This window comes from Melospiza georgiana, chromosome 9, assembly GCF_028018845.1.
Source record: "Melospiza georgiana isolate bMelGeo1 chromosome 9, bMelGeo1.pri, whole genome shotgun sequence".
NCBI classification, from domain to species: Eukaryota; Metazoa; Chordata; class Aves; order Passeriformes; family Passerellidae; genus Melospiza; species Melospiza georgiana.
The window spans coordinates 4,659,419-4,685,191 of record NC_080438.1 but is presented as its reverse complement, the minus strand read 5'-3'; the positions used below and the strand labels follow the sequence as shown (position 1 = coordinate 4,685,191).

General features: G+C 38.5%; 1 protein-coding gene across 3 annotated transcripts in view; it reads left to right on the top strand.

Moving 5' to 3' along the window:
* Positions 1-25,117, top strand: part of RALGPS2 (Ral GEF with PH domain and SH3 binding motif 2) — a 114,666-nt gene extending 89,549 nt beyond the window's left edge. For all 3 annotated transcript variants that reach the window (XM_058029769.1, XM_058029771.1, XM_058029770.1), the window contains exons 14-19: positions 3,522-3,576; positions 8,456-8,561; positions 9,314-9,406; positions 15,238-15,343; positions 16,523-16,614; positions 18,401-25,117. In XM_058029769.1, the coding sequence (XP_057885752.1) occupies positions 3,522-3,576; positions 8,456-8,561; positions 9,314-9,406; positions 15,238-15,343; positions 16,523-16,614; positions 18,401-18,430 (482 nt within the window). In that variant the 3' untranslated portion in view covers positions 18,431-25,117. The remainder of the gene's footprint in view (positions 1-3,521; positions 3,577-8,455; positions 8,562-9,313; positions 9,407-15,237; positions 15,344-16,522; positions 16,615-18,400) is intronic.
* Positions 25,118-25,773: the final 656 nt, after the last annotated feature.

Sequence of the window (25,773 nt, the reverse complement as noted above, 5' to 3'; positions counted from 1 at the left end):
TTTAGAACTGTAACTAACATAAAGGGCTTATACTACCTAGGATTTGTTATTAAGTTTAACCTGAAGAACTTGCTTGAGGTTGTTGGAAAAACTCAAGTATTGAGTACATACTTGGGAAGAATTTAAGAAGGTGATATATTTTTAGAGTACTGAATGAATGAAATATTTCCAGTTGAGGTGACACTCAAATAGTGCACTTAATGTTTAAACAGAGCTTGGCTAGACATCTAACTTTTATTAAGTTAAAAACAGTCCCTTTTACCTCTGTTTTGTTATGGAAGGAGGGATATCAGGTATTTTGTTTTGCTTTTCAGGAGAGGGATGTTTTTCAGTATCAGAACTTGTCTTGCAAAGTATCTTCTAGAGGGTTTTAGAATCTAAAAAATCCTGTTGGAGATGTTTTTATATGGATGTTAGAGGAATAGTCAAACACTAAAATTAAACCTTTTCCAGGTTTTTGTTATAATTTTTACAACCTCTGCAGGCATCAATGTTAAATCAATTGCTATGATGTTTTGTCCAATTTTTTTACAAATTGATGTTCCTTTTAAGTGTAATTGTTAATTTCTGTATATATTTAACTTTTTAAATGAAACTTCTGGTTTAGAAAGCCCCCAAATTCCTGTAGGTTTTCTCATACTGTACTGATACTGTACCAAGGAACTTTGTAATTTTGTGATAGGTGACATTTTAGCTCTTGATCTAGATTGCTTTGCATTTTTACAAAGCAGCTCTAGCTTTTAAATCTTTCTGTAGTGTACTTAGCACAGCAGTTGAATATAACTTGATTAGCAAAGCTGATACAGTTGCCATCAAAATGTCATTTCAGGTAGAATTTTAATGTATCAGCCTGCTTTAAATGCAAGCAATAACTTCATAATGCTGTCTTATTAGGGGATTTTAATTGTGTGGATCTGTCACAGGGGCCTAAATTAAGTAGAGCTCTAGTCATGTGCTTCTTGCTGATACAAAGCTAAATCTAAGCAGTAGTAAGAAAATAAATAAGATTCTAAGTTTCCCTAATGCTTTCAGTGCTGGCTGAATGACTTAACAGAAATTGCTGCACCATTTTGCAGAACAGATTGCTCCAAGTAACCACAAAAAAAACTTCAATTATATGCAAGGGAAGCTATTTTCATGTTGGGGTTGAACTCTACCATCCTAATTTTCATTCCAGCTGCTAAAAGGATTTCAGCACCTTAAGGTCTTACTGTGGGAGATTGTACCACAAACATCCTTCCTCAAAGATAATCAGCTGGGAGGCCTTACCCAAAATGCCTGCCTAAATTTTTCTCTGAATTATTACATCTGATTCTGTCTCCTCATCCCCAAACCATGCCACTTATAAATTAGAAGAGACTTCATGTTTTGCCTTGCAGAGAATGCAGCTGTGGTTTCCTTAGGATGGAAGAAATCACTGAGCTTTTCACTGTGATGTGGATTGTAGAATTTGCTGAAGGTAATGAGCGGTAGTTCTTTCTTCCAGGAAATGGTAAGGACTTTGCAAAGACTCCTGCTCTAAGACCAAGCTCCACCTGGACAGGTTACTCCACTGGTTACTCCTTTTTTTTCTGGGATAGTTCATGATTCACCTGGTAGTCTTTCTGTAGAGAAGTACCTGGGATAATGTGGAGCTCAACCCACACATTGTCTTTTCCATGTTGCAGCTCAGGTGTAAATTGTGCTGAGCAAAACTTCTGATTATTGTTATGGCCACTCCTTTGCTCACCTGCCCTGTGGCACCTGAATGTTTGCTGATAGATTCAGTCTGAGAGGGTCACCTGAAGTGCCAGCACTTGCTCAGCTCAGAGGAAGTGTAACTCAAGCAGGAGTAACTGTGCTACCCTTCTGTGCCCAGAGCTTCCTGCTGCTGTCAGCCTCCCTGCAGCTGAATGCTTGAGGATCACTGATCTGCAAATGGACGCACTAAAAACTTAAAGGCACTTCTAGAATGTAATGCAGGTTACCTGCTGAATGTTTTACCTCCCTGCTGAATGTTTTACCTCTCTGCTTGCAGCCCACTGCAACATCATTTCTGTATTTCATAGCTCCTTCCACTACACAAATGGCTCTTCCTGTAGAGTTGGTGTGAACCAGGTTAGGACTTGCCTTTAGGAAAAATTCAGAATAAGCTGAGAGCAAATGATCTAGTATCCCATAGAGATGGTGTTAATATGTGGATGTTGAGCTAATGTTTGCAGAAGAGGCATCTCAGTTGAATTGGCTGGCAGATAAAGGCTTGTATTTTCTCTTCAAATTTTGCACAGAGGGAACTTCAGCCCATGCTGAGATTTTCATGGCTCTGGGCTGGAATTACCCCTGCTGTGTGTAAATCTTTATTGTCTCCATCTTTACTCTGTGTTTACTCAGTGGATATCCAGACCTACTTTGTACACATGATTTTTTAGGGCACTGCTTTTCCCTGCTGATTTTCTGTGTAAACTTAGAGGGAACTGGTTCCCATTTTCAGCCTCTGTTTCTCTGAGGGAACTTTTGAGTAAGGAACATTGATTCAGATTTTTTGTTTGTTTTCTTATTTGTTTCAAAATAATTGTATTATTTTATTGCTTCCCTTTTTATATGGGTGTTCAGACAGCAGACTAGACAAGGTGGCAAGTTAGTGTGCCAAAAGGTGGCTTCAAGCATTGACTGACATTGAATTGCATGGATATTTAGGCTTTGGGATTATCTGGAGCCAGGAATGTTGGTTTGAAGTGTTGAACAAGGCTAATAGCTCCTGTGGGCAGCTAGGGTGGTCTGAAAGGTGCAGAGCAGCAAGGCACAGATTGGAATTGTGTATAAAAGCTGCTGATTCCTGTTAACAGCATCCCTATTGATAATTATTTACTGATTTTTAACATTACAGATAGCACCCACCTTGTCTCTAAATGCTTATTTTCAGACTGATGGGATTTAGTGGAATTGTAAAGTTACTGTCTTATTTATGGGACTGCCATGAGTGGATGCATCAGACATTTGGGGTTTGAGATTTTCCTCTATTTTCAGTGTTTAAAATAAAATGTTTCTGGATTAGTTTACAAAGCACAGAAGGAAATAATACTGTTGTGATCTGGTAGAGTAAGTGGGAGATAGCTTTAAAAATTGTTTAAGGCTTCTCAAATTATATACTGGAGATTTAACAATGAATTTACACCTCTGTGTCATGATTGTGTGTGACTTGATAAGAAACTGTTTAAATAAGTGACCTGTTTTTCTAAATGCAGACAAATCTGTGTTTAGGGTGTTCTTTATATTCTGAAAATAAGGTTCCTATTTATTAGTGCTACTTTTCTTCAACTTATTAACGTGGAACTAGACCCTGTCCCTTCAATCTCCATCTCAGTCTATGTGGAATTCCTGAAGCAAATCACAAAGTGTTTTCCTTGTAGCATTTTATTTGCATTTCATCTTAAATATTCTGATATTCAGAATCTCAAATATTCTGATTTGTTTAGATACAATTGACAGACATGGTTTGTAGATGAAGAAATAATGTATCATCTGTTGTTATATTTCTCTAGGTAGCAGTGATGGTTCTGAACTCAGTGAAGAGACTTCCTGGCCAGCATTTGAAAGGTAAGAAAAATTGTGGTTTTGTGTTTTTCTATTCACATTATTACTTAGAGTCTCTCACTCGGTCCTCAAAATGATGCTTTTTTCACTGAACTAGAGATCTTCTGCCTGTTAGAACACTAAAAAGCTGTAGTAAGTTACTGGATCTGTTAAAGCAGCATAGAAACACCTTCTGCTCACTAATGGTTATTAGGGCTTTTATCTAATGGGATTATTAGGACTTTTCTCTAATTAGGTGCTTACTCAGTGCACACATCCTTGAAGGAGCTCAGCCAGAGAGCCATTAGACCCCAAAGGTTTTATATATGGGGATATCACATGTGCTGTTTGTGTTTGTGATTTTCATTTTCACTTTCCCTGAGACACTCATCTGTTCATAGTCCCTTTGCTCTCTTTTCATTGACATTGTCACCTCTTTTTCCTTCACTGTTACACAACAATGCCCCTTGCTCATGTCTGACTTTGTGGTCCAGAATTAACAAGTTGTTCCTTTTCTATCACCTGTGAGTGCTCAGGTGGCATTGACCACTTCAGCCCATTCTCATGTTGTATTTGAGAGTGTGGAAAAAGACAAACAGCTGTAGTTTAACTTAGAAAAAGGTGCAATATTCACCTTCCCACAGCTGAGTAAGATGCACAGTACAGTGCATTGCTTGCTTCTATAACACAGTTTCAGGTAATCCATCAGCTTCAGAGTTACCATGGATGACTTTTCTACCATGCTTTTACATTTTTCATAGGAATTTTTGTCAAAAAACATTGTCTTTTTAGTTGGGAGCTGTTACCACAAACATTCTGTTGAACTCATTGAAGCAGTTAAAAGTTCTGTCTTAATTTTGGACAAAGTCTTTGAAAATCTCTCTGTGCCAAAGGTGAACTTCTGGATGCCTCATGCCTTAAATATGAGTACATACATGAGGAAAGGCCCTAAAGAATTTCATCAGGTAACATTCCACATGAGCAGAGAACACAAATGGGGTCAGAAAGGCAATCTCTTAACTTGCAGGCTGCATCACAGAGCACATACAACATTCAAAAGGTTTCTTTCTTTCCCTTCCTTGCTGCCTTATGGAATTGTGTATTGGTATCAAGTTGTTTCTCAAAGATAAAAAGTCATTAAGTTAGAAAAAATGGTGAGTTGAGTGTTATTACCCAGAGCAGCATAAGAAGCTTTGAAATTTAGGTTTAAACTTATGATAACACTCTTCAGAATTGTTGTGTGGACTTCTGAGACAAAGCAGGGACTTTTCATTCCTGTGCTAATGAGAGCTGGCAGCCCCAGGCTCCCCCAGTTAAAATGTTTGCTCCATGTCAAACAGAAGATTCCTCCTCCAAATTCCACTTGTCTTCTGTACTTCCCTCTCTCCTGAGAGAGCTTTTGGGAGCCCTGTTGGAGATTTCTTGTGTTTCAGGGTGAGTTCTCATGCCTCTTGCCAGGGAGAGGGATAGGATTCCTTACAGACATTCCCAACACCATGTGTGAAATTCCTAGAGATCTGCAGCAACCTTGAGTCTGTTCCTTGCTTTATAAGATGATGAGGCATGTTTTAAAATATCATAGGTAACACACTGACATGGAAGTGTCAAAATTTAAGCTAACTAGAGAATATCTCTCTCTGGTTTTGGTCTGTACAGTGAAGCACAGTGGTTTCCATTCTTTATAGAAATATTTAAGTGAGGGAGAGACATTAGTTGCCTGGAATTATCAACTCTGGCAAAACTGGGATACATCCAGTGTTAATTAATGTTTTCCATGCAGTGAAAATAGGAATTCAGTATTTCTCTGTGTTTTAGGAACATCTTTGGGTAGGAAGGCTTAAATCTGCATCATAGCCCTTAAGAGGATGAAAACAATTCCTCCACACACAGATTCCCCAAGTAACAGAAGGAAATGTAAAATGTATTCTTGTTTTTCCTGGCCTTTCTGCTTGTAGCTGAGGAATGCAGAAGGGGTGAAAACTAAAGCCACTGATTGTTTTTAAATGCAACAGAATCTTAGCTTGAAACTTGAGAAAGAGTTTTTAGCATTGGAGTGTCCCTTAAGGCCAATCAAAATTACTGGAAAGACTAAAATTTCAAGTCCTTAGAGTTATATCCTGTTAAGGGCAGTGTATTAAGTGACACTTCAGTCTCACTGGTTGTCATCCTGAGTGTCTCTGAATAGATTTCCCTGAAATAGCAGGATTCCAAGAGTGGTAGCCTCCTTGTTTGCAATAAAAAACAAGCTTAAAGGTAAGAAGAAAACATACTTAATTTGCATGCCATATGTATACAAAAATAAGCAGCTCATTTTACTTTATTTTTCTTTATTGTTTTATTTGCCTATATCTTGAGTGTGCTCTGAAAAAAATTCATAAGTTCAAAGATATCTGCTGTGTTGAGAAACAAAATGGCAAATTGTGGAACAGGTTTGTAGATGGTGATTCATTAATATCTTTTTGATATTGATAATAAGGCTTGTATTTAACTGCCTGCTCCCAAAGAATTGCTGATCTTCAGTCTTTCAACAGAATACAAGCAGCTAGAAAAATGGATAGAAAAAGGATGTGAGGACAAAGTGCCTCAACAATGCTTGTGTTGACTTAAATGGAATTCAGTCAATTAAAAGGATCTGATTCAGAAAAATAAAGTTCAGTGAAGCAAAGCAGTGTTCTAAAGGCAGGTCTGGGGCACAGTGACTGAATAGGGATAACAGGATGGATCAGGTAAATGAATTTAAAATGTGGAGCTTACAGGTCAAGTGTACACCATAGATGGACTGGAAAATTGAAATATTGCTGAGCTGATTTCCATGTTACTGAGCACAACAGGATTTTAAACAATGTCAGGTGTATTTTGACAGAGCTTGTGGTTTCTTGCAGCCCAACAGCTTCTGTGTTTTCGTTCATAGAAGTGAAACTGATTTTGTAGTAACATTAAAGTCAGATTTCAATGTAAGTTTTAGCAGTATGGTTCCTTTACATTTATTTGGTCTAAACTAAATGCAGACTTTGCTCTAAAAATGTGTTAATCTTCAGTGCCAGTAAAACACTTCAGTATTGTGAGTTCTGACAAAGAGAACATCTGATGAAATGAAAAACCATATTATTTACTTCTGCATGCCTTTTTTAAATAAAATTATTTGCTTTTTCTTACGTGGAAGAAGTGGCTTTGTGATATGCACACGAGGGAAGTTGTGTGCAGTTGTAGCAGTGGTGCTGTTTGTGTGAATGACAGTATTTGTAACACATCCAATTTATAATGGAATCCAACAGGAACAGGTTGTACCATTCTCTCGGCCCGGGGACAAGAGTGTCACGAAATGGCCATCGAGGCCACATGAAGGCCAGCAGGTACAATCCCACTGCACACAGAGGTGTCAAACCTTCCCTCTGCTGTTGGTGATTTGGTTTGGTTTAATAATTAAGTGGGTGTTTTCTGATGTTCCCTTTCTAACTTGTGTGTCAAAATAAAGGTAGAGACCTTTTTCTTCAGACTTGAAACTTTTCCCTTCAATGACTTACTCTATATCAGCCTAAGGACTGTTCATTCCAGTCTGCAAATCCAAATCTGAACCATTGGATCTTTCTATCAAGGCTAAAGATGTTTTGCCAGGGTAGCTTTTGAACTGCCTGCCACTGTGGAGCAGTGCTGGTAGTTCTCATGGGGAAACAAAGCTGCTCCTGGTGCTAATGGATGGCATTCCAGATGTTTTCTTTGCTGGCAGTTCTGTTTTGAATTTCTTTGCTCCTCTTCCCTGAAATCAGAGAGATGCCTAAAATGAGTAACACATTCAAATTGCCCCCAATTTATGTACACATAATATTTGCAAGCTGACAGAGTAACATAACTGATTGTTCTGATTCCTTATGGATATTGATTCTGTCTCCAGCTGTCTCACTGTTGTTGGGAAAGAAATTGCCATTAACTGTGAAACCTCTGTCATGTTAAGAAGCAAGCACTGTCTCACTGAATTAAACCCATGTTCACATCTGTCAGTGTCCAAAATTGTCTCCATATCATCATCCTCAGTAGGTGCTGCAGTGAAAGTGTTTGTCACATTTCCAGTTTACTTTGGACATAGGATGGATGAAACAACAAATCCTGGCTTCCTTCACCATGATTTTTGGGTGCTGTTCAATCTCTTGGCTTTTCTAAAAACCTGCTGGGTTCAGCACTTTATTTACATGCTCTGATTGACATTCACTGAAATTATTCCTGGTGTAACTTTTCTCTGATGGGAAATGTTTTTGAAGCCAGTCAGCTTTGTAATTTTAATCAAGCTCAGTTTTCTTTCCTCAGTGCTGTACCTGGCCTTTGTTTCAGCCCATTGCTCTCCAATCCTTTGTAGGGCAGATGATCAGTAGAGCACCAGTTGCATTAAAACACCTTAAAGCTGTGGTTTGGGTTTCTACTCTTTATTCCTGCTCCCTCCCACTCTCCTTGCTTTCAGATATTTTAAGGATTGTGCATGTTTGAGCTGTGCTTTGTTTTTGATGTGCTAATGGTTCTGGTGTTTCTAACCAAAAAATAGTCAAATCTTTCCTGCCAGGGCTGAAGGAGAGGTTTAACATGTACAGCAACTTTACCAATGTACTTCAAATGTTTACTTTATAAAATTAATTTTTCTTGTCTTTCAGTCGTGTTTTGAGTTTTAATTTTTTTAATTAAGGATTACCTGCTTGGCTAATTAATTTTTCTGATCACTTTTGCTTGCGAATGTTAATTCCACAACAGCAATTCCTTGTAACAGCCAAAGTCTTTTTCCACAATGAAGTCAAATAAATAGAAAGTTGACGTTTTCAAATTACAGTGAAAGTATTTGCATTAGTTTTTGGTAATGGTTGGAAAATTACTTTAGGAAAAATATTTTTTCACACAACTCTTCACATGCTCCTTTCAGCTCCCTAGAATCTGAAGATTTGGCTGTTCATTTGTATCCAGGAGCAGTTACTATTCAAGGTGTTCTCAGGAGGAAGACTTTGTTGAAAGAAGGCAAAAAACCTACAGTAAGATTTTTTTTTTTAATAAATTAATTTTCTCACCTTCTTCCTTTGCCCAGTTATAAACACAGTAAAATGACCATTGGGCAACTAGTTCAAGTGTCTGAGATGTCCTCTGCCTTGCTGATTAAGATTTAGGGTCATTGCCAGAGTTTCAGTCCTTCTGTTTGGTGCATTTATTCACTTTGTAAGACTATACATATAAACCAGAAGTAGAAGAGAAGAGGATGCTGCATAAAATTTTCTACATTTACTGATGACTTTAAAATTGAGAGAATCATGTTTTGTCTTCCTTAACAGTAGGTAAATCCCAGCAATTATTCAATAGATGATCACCCTTAGCATTTACATTGCAAATACATGATGATAAATTATAAATCAAAATATTCAACATATTCAGGACAATGGGGGATACCTTATGGCAGCACCTAAGATGGAAAAGGAAAGGGGCAGATGAACTCTGACTCCACAAAGTGTTCTGTAGGGATTGCAGGAAGTATAGAGCAAGATGCAGAGCATTTTTGTCAGATTAGAGAGGAAAGGCACATGATCTTTCTGCTTTCTGGAGTTTTCATGCATTCATAGGCCTGCATGAGTAACAAACAGCAGCTTTGGAAACATGGCTGATGCTTGGCTGGACAGTCAGTGCTCTCATGTTCTTGCAGGATGATGCCTCCTCTTTCAAAGCTCAGTGTTATGAAGCATTTCACTTATCCATGGCACTTCTAGGTTTGTTTGTTTGTTTGTTTTCTCTGCAGGTAGCATCTTGGACAAAATACTGGGTAGCACTGTGTGGAGCCCAACTCTTCTACTACGCTGCAAAATCCCTGAAGGCTACAGAGAGAAAACATGTATGTAAAGCAGGCATGTTCCTGTATCACCTGCCAAAACTGAAATGTGATTTCCTGATGTAAACACTGAGAGTAGTTCATGCCTTGCCTGATTTCTAGTCAGCACTATCCTGTCTCCCAGTCAGTCAGTCACCTCATATGGATACACCCCAGGGAAATATCATTTACATTTGTATGCTACACCAAGAACATCTGCTTTGCATCTGCCATGTGTCTCTGACTTTGCTGGTCTTTCAGGACAGGAACTGTGTCATTGGTCTGTCCATTTTCAAAGCTCTGTCTTTGGATGATTTCAGTCTTGGAGAAGTTTGTCACGGTTTGAAATCCAAACAAGCACTGATGAGGGAAAATTGAGCAGTCACAAGATAGAACAATTAAACATGTACTGATTTCCTCTGTGTGGTAAAATTAGACCATTTGGTTTTTCTGTATAATCCTGTAAGCCATTAACTGCAGTGGAGTACCAAACACTTCATCTGCTCAGCAGAGAGCTGCAGTGTCAGATGATGCTGGGGTTCCTTTTATTTGCTGCAACTTGATCTGAAAGAAGCTAAAAATGCTTTGTTTGTGTGGGGAAGGAGCAAGAGGATTTTCTGTATGAATGTTAAGATGTGCATTGTTCCTATTTGATGTCCCTAGTTAATTTTAATGATTCTTTTAAGAAACTGGGTCAAATTTGAGATACTTGAATCTGACTTCATTCACTGCTCAGAATCATGACTTGGTTGCCTTGGTGGATGTTTCAGGTTAATTTATGCCATCCCTCACTGTAGAACACTTGCTTTGCATAGAGCTTATGGGATTTTGCAGAATGAGTTCTGCTTTTGGGATCCTTGTAAAGGGAATTGTGGTACAAAATGCTGTTTTCTTATTCTAACATTTTTATGTGCAGAAGGTGGAGATTTGAAGCTTAACATTTCTTGTTTGCAGGCTCCTGCATATTTGAAGTTGCTGTGTGGAAAGTTTGTGTATAAAGTTCCCTTAATCTAAGAGATTATTTCCCTCTTTTTATTGGAAGTTCATTAGGAAACAGTATTCTAATGCTCATTACTTTCAGAACTATTTATGTGGTTTCTTGGCCATCCACCCCTACTAGCTTTACTTAGGTAAGATTGAAACTGATCCTACTTAATTTGAACCTTCAGGCTGAAGGTTCATTAGCCAACCTCCTTCTGTCTTCTGGGTGTCTTGGGAGAAGTGTATGTGTTTGGATGCATTTGTTTCTGGCTTCAGTGAAAACTTTAGGGAAGGATTCCACCTCATTAAAAGGAAAGAGCAGACTTGTAAGCTCTTATGAGTAGAAATGCAAAGTATTAAAAAAAAAGAAGGAACCAGAAGAGAACTTTTGTTGGCATTATGTCACTCACAGCTAGTTGTCTATTTTTTCTGGAAACACTGAGAAATGGAAAAGAAATTTTTGTGGTAATGTCAGACTTTGTGTTCCTGTTAGTGCTGTGATTCCTTTGGGCTTTGTGCCAAAATTGCATTTTGTTTTCTTTTAGGAATAGAATGTGTATTTGTAAGTCTCTCTGGTTCACTGTTCTTTACAAAATTATGGAGGATTTTACAAGACTTGTATCTATTTATTCAGAACCTTTTTCACTCTTCTGTGTTAGCATTTGGAAACAATCTAAATAGCATGCAGGTTTAGAGAATTTGAAAAAATTAGTTAGCAAGGAATTATATTGATTGGAAATTAAGTATATAAATTTTGCATTGTTTACCTGTTTCCTTCAGAATAACAATTTCAATAATTTAAGTAGTCTTACCCTTTCTTTAGCAAAAGTAAATGAAAGAAAAAGGGAAACAGTCTGGTACCTGATCCTTCTGAGTCCCTGTTCCTGTAAAAGCCTTTACTTTGCCTGGAAATACAGTCACATACATTTACAGTGCTCTTTCAGAGATTGTTTTCTAAACCTCTTGAATTGACTTCTGATATTCTCTGAGTCTCTGATATGTTGTGGTACCTACAACATCTAAACTGCTGGTGAAGACAGGCTTAAGAAGCCAAAATCTGTCTCACTTGCTTGTGTGCTCATGTTTCTTTGTTCAAGAGGGAAAAAAGTGGTTTGTTGTTCCAGCAAACCACTGAGAAAGTTTGCAAACAGAGGTGAGGAGGTGTTGGGGTCCAGGATTTCCCATCTGGAGCCTACCAGCTTCATGGTTTGCAGATAATGAGAGGAGTTTGAGCAAGGCAATTCCCAGGAAGAGGAAGAGGAGTGGTAGTCGAAAGCAATGACTGCTGAAGAACATTAATTCCTTTTTAATAGCTGGCTCTATGAAGTTGGCCTGAACTGTCCAGCACAGCCTGTACACAGCTCATGTCTTGCTTTCAGCTTTTTAGGGCAGCAAACAGGCTCTGTTCTGTTTGCGGATGCCAAGCCTGTTGTGGAGCTCAGCCTCTGATTGGTTTCCCAGGTGCAGTTGAGGTTTATCTATTGTAATAACTGTTTACTACAGTTTGGGGTTTCTTTTATTTAAACAAATAATTTGCAGTGAGTAGTCACAGCAAACCTCTGCTTCAGAGGTTGTTATTATCACAGAGCATGACCTTTATTTTGAAATTGGAGTGGGATACCTGGTAACTGCTGTTGAGACAGAGGGATTGGTTGCTGGATTCCACTCCATTAAACAGGCTAATAATAGGTGATCAGTAACTTGTACAGCTGCTCTGCCTGTGTTCATGGCATAGGTTTCCATCTATTTCACTGCAGATTTATTGTAAAGAGCCTCAGCTTTGGTTCTGGAGTCTGTGGAAGTGACTTGTCAAGGATCATGCTTCAGTTCACGTTTGGTTGCGTTTTCAGGAAAAGTTAATCAGGAGAGAATGAACTGCAGATGGTCAATCATCCCTAGATAGCAAGAGCATGAGTAAATGCTCCAGATACTGTCCAGTGGTATTCCCAAGAGATTCACTCTGCACAATGAAGAGATCCAAGGCTAGATTTAGGCTTTGGGGTTTTTTACTTACAGATAAAAAGGATGATGCCATCTACTTTGGAGCAGGTTTCTTTTTCGAAAATTAATACATTGGAGATTTACCTCAGCAAAATATTCCAAGCATCTTCTAGAGCCATTTAAACATCTGTCTTTTCTGCTTCCTTTCTCAAGCCCTCTGTGACATGGAAAGGAACCCTGGCAACAAAAGGCTCAGTCTGCTATTTAAAGTTTCCTGGCTGCAGCTCTCAGGGTAAACGTGTCTTGATTACAGGCATGCTTTTGACCATTCTGCTGCTGCAATTGCTCCAGGCAGCTTGGAATGCATCGACACTCAAAGCTCTTCCAAGCTTATAATAGCCAGCTCTTTGGAAAATTACCTCATAAAAATCCCAGAGTAATTTCAGCAAAAGGGGCAAGAAATCCCCTCCCTTTTAGACACAGACAAGGCAGCTCTTCTCCTGCCTGTGGTCAAAGGCCAAGGAGTGCATCCAGTATTGTGTGCTGCATCTCCTAAGAGTAACAGCATAAAATCAGCTTTGAGTTTAAATAATGAACAGGTTTCAGTTATTACTACAGTAATGAAGAATTGTCTGTAAATAAGCATGTGAACTCAAGAGCCCAGAAATTTAGTTCAGCACAGTCTGAGAGGAATGTGTGGACAATGGTTTTATCTTGTATGCTGAAATGGAGCTCACAGAGAAGCCTCTGTGAAAAACTGCAGCACTTGTGCACATTTAGAAAAGGGCAACAGTAAGAATAGCCACTTGAACTTAGACGTCAAATAAGCACTTTGAAAAATACACCTGTAAAAGAACTGTTTATAGTGATTGGACTGAGAGCCTTGCCAGTTTCTGTGACAACATAGCATGCATGAGAGATCTTTCTGTGTTTGTAGGTGCTTGAAAAGCAACAGAGACTTTTTATGCTTCATGCTTCAGCACAAACCCTCATTAGTTCTAAGCCTTCCATTGCATGCTATAATCAAAATTAGATGGATTTATTTTTAGGGTAGAAAACTTGGTATTTGTGGCTCAGGCATTTCACCGAAATACCCTGATGAAAAATGCTGTCATTCTGGGAAGGATGTTCAGCCACCAAAAAAATTATTTGAATATTATAAATCTGTAGAATCTCAACAGGAGATGTAGAGGAGGAGGTTTGTAGGTGCCAAAATGTTAGAGTGAAAAGTCTGCTCACATATTAATTCAGAGTTTTTGATTCAAAGATTTACTTGTAAATGTCTTTGAGCTCGGAACAACAACAATAACAGCAAAAATCAATTATGTGAAGCCTAGTACCAGAGCTGTGCAGTTTTCCATGTGTATAATAAGAGTCATTCCAGTGGCCTGTATTACAAAAAGCAAATAGGAACCAGGAACATTAAATTACAATGAAGCTTTCATTCCCTTCATGTTAACAAAGCAGACTTGCTGTTAGCAAGACTCTGTGCATCAGCAGAGAATGAGCTGCCCTGGGGACTGTGTAAACATGAAATACAAATCCAGCTGAGCACAGGGATGGAAGGCTGACATGTGTTTCTAGAGATGATGGATTGATGCTGGCAGGAAACACTTTCCTTGTGTGGAGCTTTTCATTTTATGGAGAAGCACTATGATTAACTGATGGTTTGGGGTGAAAAGAAAAGGGAAGGAGCTCTGGCACTTTGGATTGCATGGCAGTGTCACATACTGGATACCTGTTGGGACATACAACTAAGATAGGAAACCTAATGTGCTGTTTCTGTGAAACTCTGGAAATAAGTGTTGTTCAAAAGGTACATTTTGATCTATAATCCATTAAAACTGCTTTGTGTCTCAAATTTCCACCTCTGTGAAAAAGACCTATTAATGCTTTAGGACTACTTGGAAGTTTGCATTTTGTAGGTCCCTTTTTAGTTTTGTGTCATCATACTTTTTGAGGCAGTGTTGTCAGTGAGTCCGTAACAAATCTTTTATATACACTTCCTTTTTTTAAAAGAATTATGAGCTGTGTCCTTAACTTTATTATCTTTCCTTGTCTTTATTACTTCTTTCAGATAAAATGCCATAATTTTTACTTCAGACTGACACTACTTACTGCCTCCTCAAAGAAATTTCAGTTGCTGTTTGAAAAAGAGTTACAGCCCTCACTGTAATTGAAATCTTATCTGATAGAGCTTTATCATTTACCTGCTCCTCTTCTGAGGCTTTACCACATCTGTCCACCTCTCTGAGATACTTTAGTGTGTGTATACAAAGAGCCTGGACTCTTAAACTATTTTGAACTTGGTTTAAATACTTTTTCTTTCAATTTCTGTTCTAACATTTGTTCATTCCAAGTTCTAATGGATTTTAAACTAGTGTTTAAAATGCAGCCAGTTATGCAGGTCCCAGACAGATAATCTTACCTAGACAATGATTTCACAGGGTTAGGTGGGATATTAGGGAGAAATTCCTCCCTGTGAGGTGGTAAAGCCCTGGCACAGGATACCCAGAGCAGCTGTGGCTGCCCCATCCCTGGAAGTGTCCAAGGCCAGGTTGGACAGGGCTTGGAGCACCCTGGTCTGGAGAAACGTGTCCCTGATCCCTTGATGCTTTAGAACTATACTGTACATTGAAATGTGAACTAATGTGGTGAGGAATGCTGCTGTAATCATGCAGTGCACATTAGATGTCTAACAAGCTTTTGCAGATTGTGATATTCCTTTTAATTTGTTTTGAATATATTGTTTTAAGTTCTGTTTGCACTAATTTCATAAAACCTTTGTTAATTTTCCTAATCTTATGAAGTGCTCTGCTTTATTTGAAGTTACCCAGTCTTTAACAGTGCGACGAAGTGCCCTGCTGGGTGCTTGTTCTGGCAGATCTGGCCTCTTGTTTTAATTCCATTTTCATCCCTGTTTGTGTTTCCAGTTCAAATCCACACCAAGTAAGAGTGTCTCAGTGGTGGGCTGGATGGTGATGATGGCAGATGACCCTGAGCATCCAGATCTCTTCTTATTGACTGATTCTGAGAAGGGTAAGCAGTGCACAGAATAAACATTTTCTTTTTTTCTTTGCTGAGGTCATTTGTCAGCCACTAAACCAGCAGGTGAAAGGTGACATCCTTCCAGTTTCAGCTGCTGTCCAGCATGTCATCTTCTCCTTTAGAATGCATGGGAGCAACAGCCCATGGAGAATCCTGAGTCCTCACTGAGTTGAAAGAACTCTCCAAACTCCTACCAACCCCAGATGTGATTTTAATTGGAAGTATTCATCTATATTCTTTTAAAATATATTTGGAACACTTAGAGGGATTTTCACATGTGTGAAATCTAAGTAACAGTTAAAAAAAAAAAAAGATTCAGCTAACACTAGCTGCTTGAGAGTCCCTTCTCTCCAAGTGAAAACCAAAACCCAAACCATCTGTTCAAATGTGGTGCTGTTACCCTCGGAGATCTTGACTGTTATGTGGAGAATCCTGTGGATCTCCATTACTCCAACACAGTGGCTGCTTTCAGCTGAAACTCTGAAGAAAATGTTACTTTTCCACAGCACTTCAAATTGTGCAGAAAGAACATTATTAGAAGTTCTGATAAAGGAGCTTAAAATTATTTATTGCTTTGTCTGCTTCAGGTCTTAGTACATTTTATTTCCAAACATCTCTCCTAGCACTGCTGATATGAGGTATAAATTGTGAATGCTTGTCAGCTTAAACTCTGCAACAGCAATCTGAAATGTTTTTGTAACACTTGACCTTCCTGAACCCAAACAAGCAATGTGTAACTCCAGCCTGGTCTAAAATGTATCAATACATTTAAGACTGATTTTCTGATATTTTCAAATGTAGCTTTCCAGGGTGCATTTCAGTGATACCTTGCACTTGGTTAAAAAAATCATGATATTATAAAGCGGTTACAGTAATGGCAGTGAACAAAACCACTTCTGTTTTAAGGGATATTTTGTTCTTTCCTAGTTGAGAGAGGCATTAGTTGAAATCTAGAATGTTGGAAAGGAAGAGAGGAAAGCTGAAACTTCTCTTCAATTGGTCAAGCAATTGCACCTATTCCAGACAAAGTGTAAAGTTATATGGACCATCTATTAATAAATCTTCTCATGATATTTCAATTTAGACGTACTTGAATATGGGTAGGATTTAAGTGTTTAAAAAAGAGCACTGTTGATGTTTCTTCATCAGTTCTTTTTTTTTCTTTCTTAGGAAATTCGTATAAATTTCAAGCTGGAAACAGAATGAATGCAATGCTCTGGTTTAAACACCTGAGTGCTGCCTGCCAAAGCAACAGACAACAGGTGAGAGCAAGGCAGTGAAATTAAATGAAATGAGCTTTTAAGAGCTCAGAAGTGATGGATCTTCGAGGTGACCAAGCTGTCACTGAGGGCTCTGTGTGTTCCCTGAGCAGCCTGTCCACCCCTTTCATGTGCTGATGGATTTCCCTTGGCTTTTCTGTTTGGCCCTTTGCAAACAAGTCCTCACAGCTTCTGGAGTAATGAGGAAAGATTTGGGGCTACCTTGAGACTTATTTAAAGCAATTGGGGAAATGCAAGGAATGCTCTAAAATATCTGAGTGCAGTATTTTTGTCTTGCCCATTTGAGAAAGGTTATTGCACAATTATATAAAAAGCTGTGAACTGCAGCATTCAATATCAATTCCAGATAAGTCTCCTGAAATGCCTTTTTTCAGGTCATGGGCATGCACATTTTCTGCTGTGTTTGTATTTTGTATTCCTAAAATGTACAGAAAGTAATTTAGCCCTTGGTACATTTTCCAGTCTTTGAAAGCAAAAGTAGCATTTTCTATTAATCAAAAAGGAAGATAAGACTCCAACCCCTATTAAATGCAGTTATTGTATAAATTCTTACTGACTTTTTTCATCAGCAAAATCCTTTTTAAGTTACTTTGTCTCCCTGAACTCTTCCTTCTCTTTGCACATTTCTTTATGGAGTTGCCAGAGCAGAAATCCTACTGAATTTCAAGGGGAAACAAAAAGGCTTTTCCTGATCCTTCTGTGCTTTCTTGTTCAATTCTGCCTCTGAGAGAGATCTTAAGAAGTAAGGAGGGTTGCAGAAGCTCCTGTGGAGGTATTTGAGACAGTGCAAAGGAGAGAAATTGTGTTCCTGGCTGGAGAAAGTGGGGAAGGTAGCAAATAGTGGCAAAGAGTTTGCAAGTAAGTGGTGAAAAACTGTCCTCTAAAGACAGCTCTGGTTCAGTAAGGGTTGGCAATACTGTTAACAGTGTAACTGCCTTAGAAAAATTGAATGTTCAGATGTGTTTTCAATGGAACATAAACACTTAGTCTGTTTAATAGTAATAGCTGAATAACAGTAAGAACTATTTTAATAGATACTATTTGTGATTTTAATGGTGCAGCTTTAGCCCAGTTGAGCATTCTTGCTTCTGCAGGTAAATGGTAAATGCAGAGCAAGAAATGCTTGATTCATATCTGACCAAACTGACTATTTATTGACAGTTGTCAGGAATGTGGTGGCTCTTCAATAACCTGACTAAATGAGAGATGTTTGTGTCAGACAGATTCCTGGTGGAGGGAAAATGAGGATATAAAATAATATATTACAAACATTAGCTTTAATCTCTTCATGAGTGATAGCTGCAACAGGCATTCAGGTTTGGTATGGGAAAAACCAAAGAATTGTTTATGCCTTTTTTTTTTTTTATTAGTTTTAAAAAGACAAAGGGGCCTACATCAATCACTGATCTGTGTGCCAAGAATTTTCTAGCTGGGGCTCAGGTGAGAGGGTTCTCCTTGTCTAGCAGAGCTGAGATTTATCATGTTAAGGTTGTTTTGATGACAAATCTTCAATGTCATCAAAATTAAGAAGTTCTACAACCATATAAGAAAATTGTAACCCTCACAGGAGTTTAATATTTTTATTATACCTGGGGTTTCTGCACCTCTAAGTATATTTTTCCTGCTGGATGATAGTTGCATTCCTTCTCCCTTTTTTTGAAGACAGAATGATGTGCATTTCAACAAGGTGTCTAGTCTGTGAAAGAGTTGAATGCAAGTAACTACTACCTGCAGTAAATTCTTCTATCATTTATATTTTTGTTTTCAGGTTCCTGCCAACTTGATGACCTTTGAATAACAGGCAAATTCAAAACAATAAAAAAGGACAATGTGAACCATCTCATAATTGAGAACAAGGTCCTAATGAAAAATGTGCCAGCTGTATTCTGTGCCAGAACAGAACCTGTCAACTCGATCTCTGAACTCTGGAGCCCTGAACAAAACCACTAAAGGTTGGGGAGTGGAGTCCCCCAAATTAAAAATGGAGTTGCAACATGAATTGCCATGGACCATGCTTCATTATGTTCTGAGAACTGACCTGTGGAAACCACTGCCTTAAAGAGTGAAAGGAAAAACAACATGAAACACCAAATAGTGTGTGTGAAACTTCTGGCGGTGCTGTGCTTGAGTTAAATAGATTGTAGCTAGTTTTGAGTTTCTTTTAACTTTATACTAATTTTGAAAATAACTCACCTTTTTAGGCATTCTTAAGAAAACAGGTAAACTGGTATTTAAGAGTTGTATCAAAAGCTGTGTATGAACCAGGTAAAAGGTACTACATGTTCTGGAGATGTTGTTTAGGCCTTCCCAGGAGCCCTGGAGGGGAGCTTGTCCCAGCCACATGGCCTGGAGCAGTGTTATTTCTCTCAGACCTGTAAGAAAGGCAACACAACTGCAAGTTCAGAGCAGCACTGAGCTTGCAAACCTTGGTCCTGTATGGGAGCCAGACTCCAACAGGCGCACAGAGCTGAGCCAAAAATCAGTTTGGTACGTTTAGCCCTAATTCCTGGTGAAAAACACATGTTTGGGGCAGTCAGGGGGAGTGTGTGTATGAGACAAAACTGAAAGCACTGTTGGGTCAGAACTGAGTGTATTTATCCCATGTGTTTCTATGCCTGTGACTCCTTCACAGAAAAGCTGAATGACAAAACACCAACACCTGGGTACAGCTCACTGAGATGTTTGACTTTGGGTATCTGCTAATTATCAGTTAGGGACCACTGTTAGTGTGTGGTGTTTCATAATATCACTTCAGATGGACATTTTAAAAAGATAGAGGCACAATTTCAAGCTTTCATGTTCTCATTTGGCAATAATTGATTTTAGTATCTGTCTCGGTCAAAGTAGTTGACGTTGTGTGGTGTTGATAACATGGCCTAAAGCAGACCTTACATACAGGAGCTCTTTTGATCTTCAGGCACTTAACTAATTTATTAGAAGGTAGGATAACCTAAGGAGAGAAAAAGTGTGGGGCCATCAAAATTCCATCCTTGACAGGAATCATTCTTGGTCACTGAAATTACTCACAGAGAAAAACATAATGGTTGTAAAAAGGGAGCTGTGCTTTATGTGTGTGTTTGATGCTTAAGACTTTGATTCTTGCTTTATTGGGGTTTCCTTGACGTCACCTAGTTTCCTGGATGATTGGTCTCTCTTTAATCTTCAAAAATATGATATTTGTAAAGCAAGGAAACATTGTCCAAAATATGACTCTGATATTGGAGCTTTGAAGTCTGTGAAAAAGTAGTAACTGTTCCATTGACATTGTGGTTTAGTGACCGTAAATATGCTTGCAGATTCCACCATGAATTCTCCTTTTTAAACAGAAACAAGCTACCTACCAGTCTGTTTCAGAGTTCTCTGACTATCTAATAAAGGTTTCTACTAGTAGTTGTTATTTTGAAAATGTATAGTTTGTTTATTGCATCTGAGTAGAAGCCTATAAATTCACATTTGAGGGGTTTTTTTTCCAGAGTTAAATTAATCGTGTAATGGAAATGATTAATTTTTGATTTCTGGCAGGCAAAAGGAAAGGTAATCCAGTCTCACAGTAAACAAAACAAAACACACAAACCCCAACCACTTGTAATGTAAAGGGTAATAGGATGGTTTATGTTTCCAAGAATTGTTCTGAATTGGCTCTTGGTAGAAAGAAAAACAGTAGAAGGATGCTTCTGTTGGAATTACACCACAAGGACTATGAGAATTTGGCTCCCCTTGCAGTTCTTTTGTTGCTGTTTTTTATGTGGGGAATGAAATCTGTTCTGAAGTCATGAATTTTGGGAAGGGGTTTCTTGTGCTGAATCCCTCTGCAATTCACACATCTCCCAGATTTACCCACTTTGGGTGTATAGTAAAGACAACATCCTGACAGCCAGCAGTGTTACTTTAGTAGACTTTGCACAACTTGAGTTTGGGTTTTTTCCGTTTTCAAACTTACCTAATGTGTATTTCTTCTCAATGACTGTTTGGTTTTTTTAGGTTTTTTTAGGTTTTAGACTGTAGGTTTTTTTAACAATTTGTGTCCTTTTTTTTTATGCATTGTGGATAATAACCTGTGGATTTTGAATTTTTAAATAAGCTATTCTAGGTTCATTGCAGCATAACTGTGTCTGTTCTTTTGTTAGTGGAAGGAAAGATGCAACTGGGAGCCACAGCCTGACAGCCCTCAGCTTTGCTAAGGACAGAGCCAGGTCAGGATGTGTCATTTATCACTGGATTTTTGCATTTTTCCAGCTGTTTTCAGTTAAGTTTTTATGGTAGGAGGATGGTGGGGAAAAGAATTCACAAATTATCCTTTAATGAATTGCTGTTACCAGCTTTCATTGTCCTTGGGCCTCCTACTCTTCCTTGTTCTCTGCCCTCAGATCTGCTGGTTTTTTGTGGGAGAGATTGAATATTATGGGAGGAGTTTCTTTAAATGTGTAGCCAGAATAACTGGAGTGAGTAATGACAACACAGGAAGTATTTTTGGCACTTGTCACAGTGAGTAGTTCAGAACTTTCCCTTTGTTTATGGCCACGTAGTCCTGCACAAACACTGACATTTCTAGAGCTTGAGCTAAATGGTGCTCACAAAGAGGTGCTGGGTTTGCTCCCTCAGGGAGAGCTGCCTCAGCTAAGCTGTGGAAAGACTCAGACAAGTTAAATGACACACTGTAAAGAATGTACTAATGCTCTTTCTTTAAAAAAAAGGAGTTAAAAAAGTTAAATAACTGAAAGTATTGCTGAGAAAACAAGGAGAGCAGCGAGCTCATGGTGTTCAGGTAAGGCTGTCACCCAGACTGCTTCAGACAGTTGGCAGTTTCTCTTTGATTTTCTTTTTTAATGTCTTGCTCTAATTGTTTATCTTGTTAATAAGTGCTAAATCACTTCAGCTACTATTTGTCACTTTATCCCTTAATGTTTTGATTTTGAAGCTAAAGATGCCCCTTGCAGTTCCTAGTTTTGGCTGTATTTGAGCAAAAATTATTTAGAGTAGCTTTTCTAGCACGAGTCCAAATATGAATATTAATTATCTGCTGACTGATAACCAACCTTTTAGCTAAACTAAAATTTTTGGGAAAGATTAAACAACAGGGAATGTCTGGTTTATGAAAGTGGTGCATTGCATTAAAATATATTACAGTGCACTGCTTAGTGTTAACTTTTATCTAATTAATCTCTGCTACTTTTGGCTAGAATTTTCAAACCTGATTTCTATTCCAGTGCCCTATAAAGCAAATAATTTTTATAACTTTTATTTTTAAAACATTCTGGTAGTTTGAATAAACATAGCTCAGCTCAGACACTTTTTCATTTTTAGATGTCTGTTTTATGCCAGAGGAGTATTACTCAAGCTGTTATGATTCAGTAAGTATTTAGGTGCACATTATAGGCATTAAAACTACAAATACTAAATGAGTCACCTAAATACTTAATGAATGAGCTTTATCACCCTGCTTTAAAATCATGTTTAGAGAAGCATGCACATTGGAAAATATATTGGAAACAAAAGGAAGCATAAAAAAATCACAGCAGGGTTTTATTAGTTATCTACTCCTCACTAGGAATAAATTAATCAAATTTGATGCTTCTTGCAACATCAGCCTCCTGTATTTGCATTCAGTATTTTCAACACTTCTCCTCTATTGGTATCAGACCTAACACATGGTGACAGCAAATCTCTCTCTCCCAGCAGAAGCAGTTGCAGGGTTTTGTGCTGCTGAGGCACATGAGAAGCAGAGGTCTCTTTTGACAAAAGGCAAGTTGATCTTATGATTTTAATTAACTGTAACAAATATTGTCCAAGTGAAGGTAAAAAACATGGGATGCTTTTTCTTCTGGCTCTGTCAGTGGCCTTTTTATTCATTACTTGTCCTTTTAAATTGTTTGGTATTCTAACTCACCAACACTAGTAGTTCCAACCTTATTCATGGCCAGCTCTTAGTGCTGCCTGCTGTATAAAAACCCCGAGGCTGGTACTAAATCCCATCAGTGAATTGTTCATCCTACAAGGAGACAGCTGTGAAAGTTTGGTTATTATTCTTTAATATTAGCCTTTTCCTTTAATTTTTCTCTAAAAGCAGCTTGCTCATAAGGTGGTTTGGCTTGGGAAAGTTGCCATCAAAAGATCTGTGTGAGTGGACATGGAATTCTTTGCTAGGGGTTATCCCTTCCTTGCAAACCATCATTCTGATTTGTAGTGCATGAGGAGGGTGAGTGCTTGCATTGGAGCAGGACTTCTGTCAGTGCCTTATTATCAACTTGAAGACCAATTCCTTTATTTCAGTGGTGAGTCCCACCATGGCAGACTTGCAGGCTGTGTCCTCAGTGTTCCAAGGGGTGACATTCCTGGCAGCCACTGCATTTCTGCAGCAGTCACTTGTTTTGGTCAGTGTAAAATAGCTGTGGCTTGAGTTGCTTTAGTATTATTTCTGTATTTGAATAGCCTCTTTTTAGGAAAAAATGCAGAGGTTTCTGGTAGCTTGGGCTTGTTCAGCTTTTATCAGAAGTAGCTCAGACCTCTTAAAAATTAACTTATTTTTATTTTGTTATGTCTATTGAGTAGATTTAGTGAGGAGGGGAAATGAAGAGCATAGTCCAAGTCATGGTCTAGACCACATGAGCTCAGGAGCTCACATTGTTAGAAAGGAGCTTGATTTTGTCTGTCCCACTTTGATACAAACACTGAGGAGCATTCTTAGGAGACAATTTATCTTGCAGGCTTTTTGTTATAAATAAACACCACAGGAGAAAACTGTTTGGGGAAAGAGGAGGCTTAGCTAAATCTTAATATCCCAAAAGCTCAGTTTTGTGTGTTGTATTTCTGGTGCCAACACTCTGTAGGGAGCACTGTCCTTCACTGAAACAACTGCTAGAGACTGCTTTAGGAGCAAAGACTTCAGAAGCTTTGGAAGGGGAAATGAAAGAAAGAATGTGTTGTTCTTAAGCAAGTAAATATTTGTTTTCCTGGAATATATCCTTATAAAAACACAGCAGTTTTACTATAGTCTTTTTATAAATTCAGATGTTGGAAGGCTAATTTGAAAATTAATCTTCCTCTTTCTAAGAATACTCAAAGAGAGCAGAAAAGTCAGAAGAGAAAATACAAATTACTTGGTGTAGCTCTGGCTGTTGCAGAGCTGAGCTGACAAGTTTTCTCCAAGTAACTGAGTTGCTAAGGAAAAGAAGGTGTATAAAATGTAGTGAAATGCAAATTCCTGCAGATCATGGCACAGTTCTGGCTGGTAGCCTGGTCTTGCTCTTGAGTGACTAAAACCACCATAAATACTCTGTTTCCTTTGTGTGTTTGATTATTATTATTTCTCTTTATTTTGGTGAGTTCTGGCCTTCATGTGTGTTTGCTGAAGTAATTTCTTACCATTCCAAAGCTGTTCACAGCTGAAACTGCAAAGCAGAAAAGCAGTATAAATCAATTCAATGTTGAAATAAAGGGTTCTGGGGTGCCTGGTTTACTGGCACTTCTGGCTCCTTGTGTGCAGGAGTGTATCCATTCAAAAACTACTGTACTGGAGTGGGAGAAGCACCAGGAAACATGGAAGTGTTTTATAATAATCCTGTAAGGACCAGCCATCCCTGGAAGGGGGATCAAGGTGTCATGCAGTAAACACAAGCCATTTCTAATGTTCCCTGCTGGTGTGAGGCATTCCAGGGATGGAGGGATTGCACTATGATCTCTCTGAGTGATGTGCAGTTTGGCTGTCCTCAAGCCTCTTCCTTCACCTTTTTTAATACTTTGTTCTGTGTGTGTGTGTGTGAAAGTTGTGTGTTTGCATAAGCTAGTTTAATTGAATTTAAGAACAGGTTTCAAAAATCTTTCCTACTGAAATAAATGATTTAAAAGATGGCCTGTGTCTGAAGTTTTAATTTCTCGTTTAAAAAACTGCATCCAAACTCCAGCTAGGTGTTATCTGACTGTCTTTTGGAATGGTGCTGAGATCAGCTGAAATTTTGGTGGCATTTTTCAATGAACCTTTGAAGTGAAGCATGTAAAGATACCATTGTCCACTGGTGCAAAGGAAATCTAGAGACTAGCAGGGAAGTACAGTTCATTGAAGAGATGGATGTCTGGTCTCAGAGATGTTTCTGTTAAATGATGTGGTTTTTCTCTCCTTGGTAGTTTATCAGGGGTTTTTGTCTTTTGCTTCTATACTTAAAGCTGTGGTAAATTTAAACTCACTGAAGGCAGTCATCAGGCAGATTGGCTCTTAAGGAGCAACTACATGGAAGAGAAGTTGAAAATGAAGAATGGATGAATAGCATGCAAAGCCTTGTATTTCCTTAGCTCTTTGTTTGGTGTTGCTTCCCTACTCTCTGTGCCTTTGTAATGCTGTGAAGCCTTACTGATCATACAGCCCTGGGGGAAATGCTGTGAAATGCTTGTCAGAATGTGAGCCTTGGGCTCCCTCACCTTTTCTCCTTAATGGAACCATTCATTTCAAGTGTATTTACAAAGAGAGAAGGAATAAAGTAGAATTTTGTAACCCCCTCCTTTTTCTTATTTCCAGATTACTGAGTTTGAGAAATGCTTTCTGCTCAATAGTGTGAAAAGAAAAACAAAATTAATGAGCTGGTGACCTTCTCTCTTCTTTCTTCTCTCTTCTTTCTTCTCTCTTCTTTCTTCTCTCTTCTTTCTTCTCTCTTCTTTCTTCTCTCTTCTTTCTTCTCTCTTCTTTCTTCTCTCTCATCCTCCCCTTTTGAAAGATGCTGATTTCATAGCAAACATTTTCAGGTAAGCTGCTTTATTAACTCAAAAGCTGACTCCAGACTCTGCAAGGTGGGAGGCACAGAGCAAAGAGGTTCTTGTTTCAGATCCTTCTTGGAAAAGACTTTCTCTCACCTGTTTGAGCTGCATCTCTGTCCACAGCAAAGATTCCAAGTCAGGCTCTGTTTTCATCCTTGACTTTGTCAGTCAGGTTCTCCCTTGCCTTTAGATATTGAAAGGCTGTAGCAGCTCTGCAGAGCCTGATAGAACTGGCTGGAGTGACAATCTTCAGTGTATTTTTTAATTTTAACTTTTTTCCAAGTCAAGGACCATGTCAAGGACTCCTTTAGCCCCTTTCCTTATGTTCTTGCCTCTCAGGCTGCTGTGTACAGTTGGAGATGGCCTCCAAATCCACAGAATGAGAAGAGAGGTGTG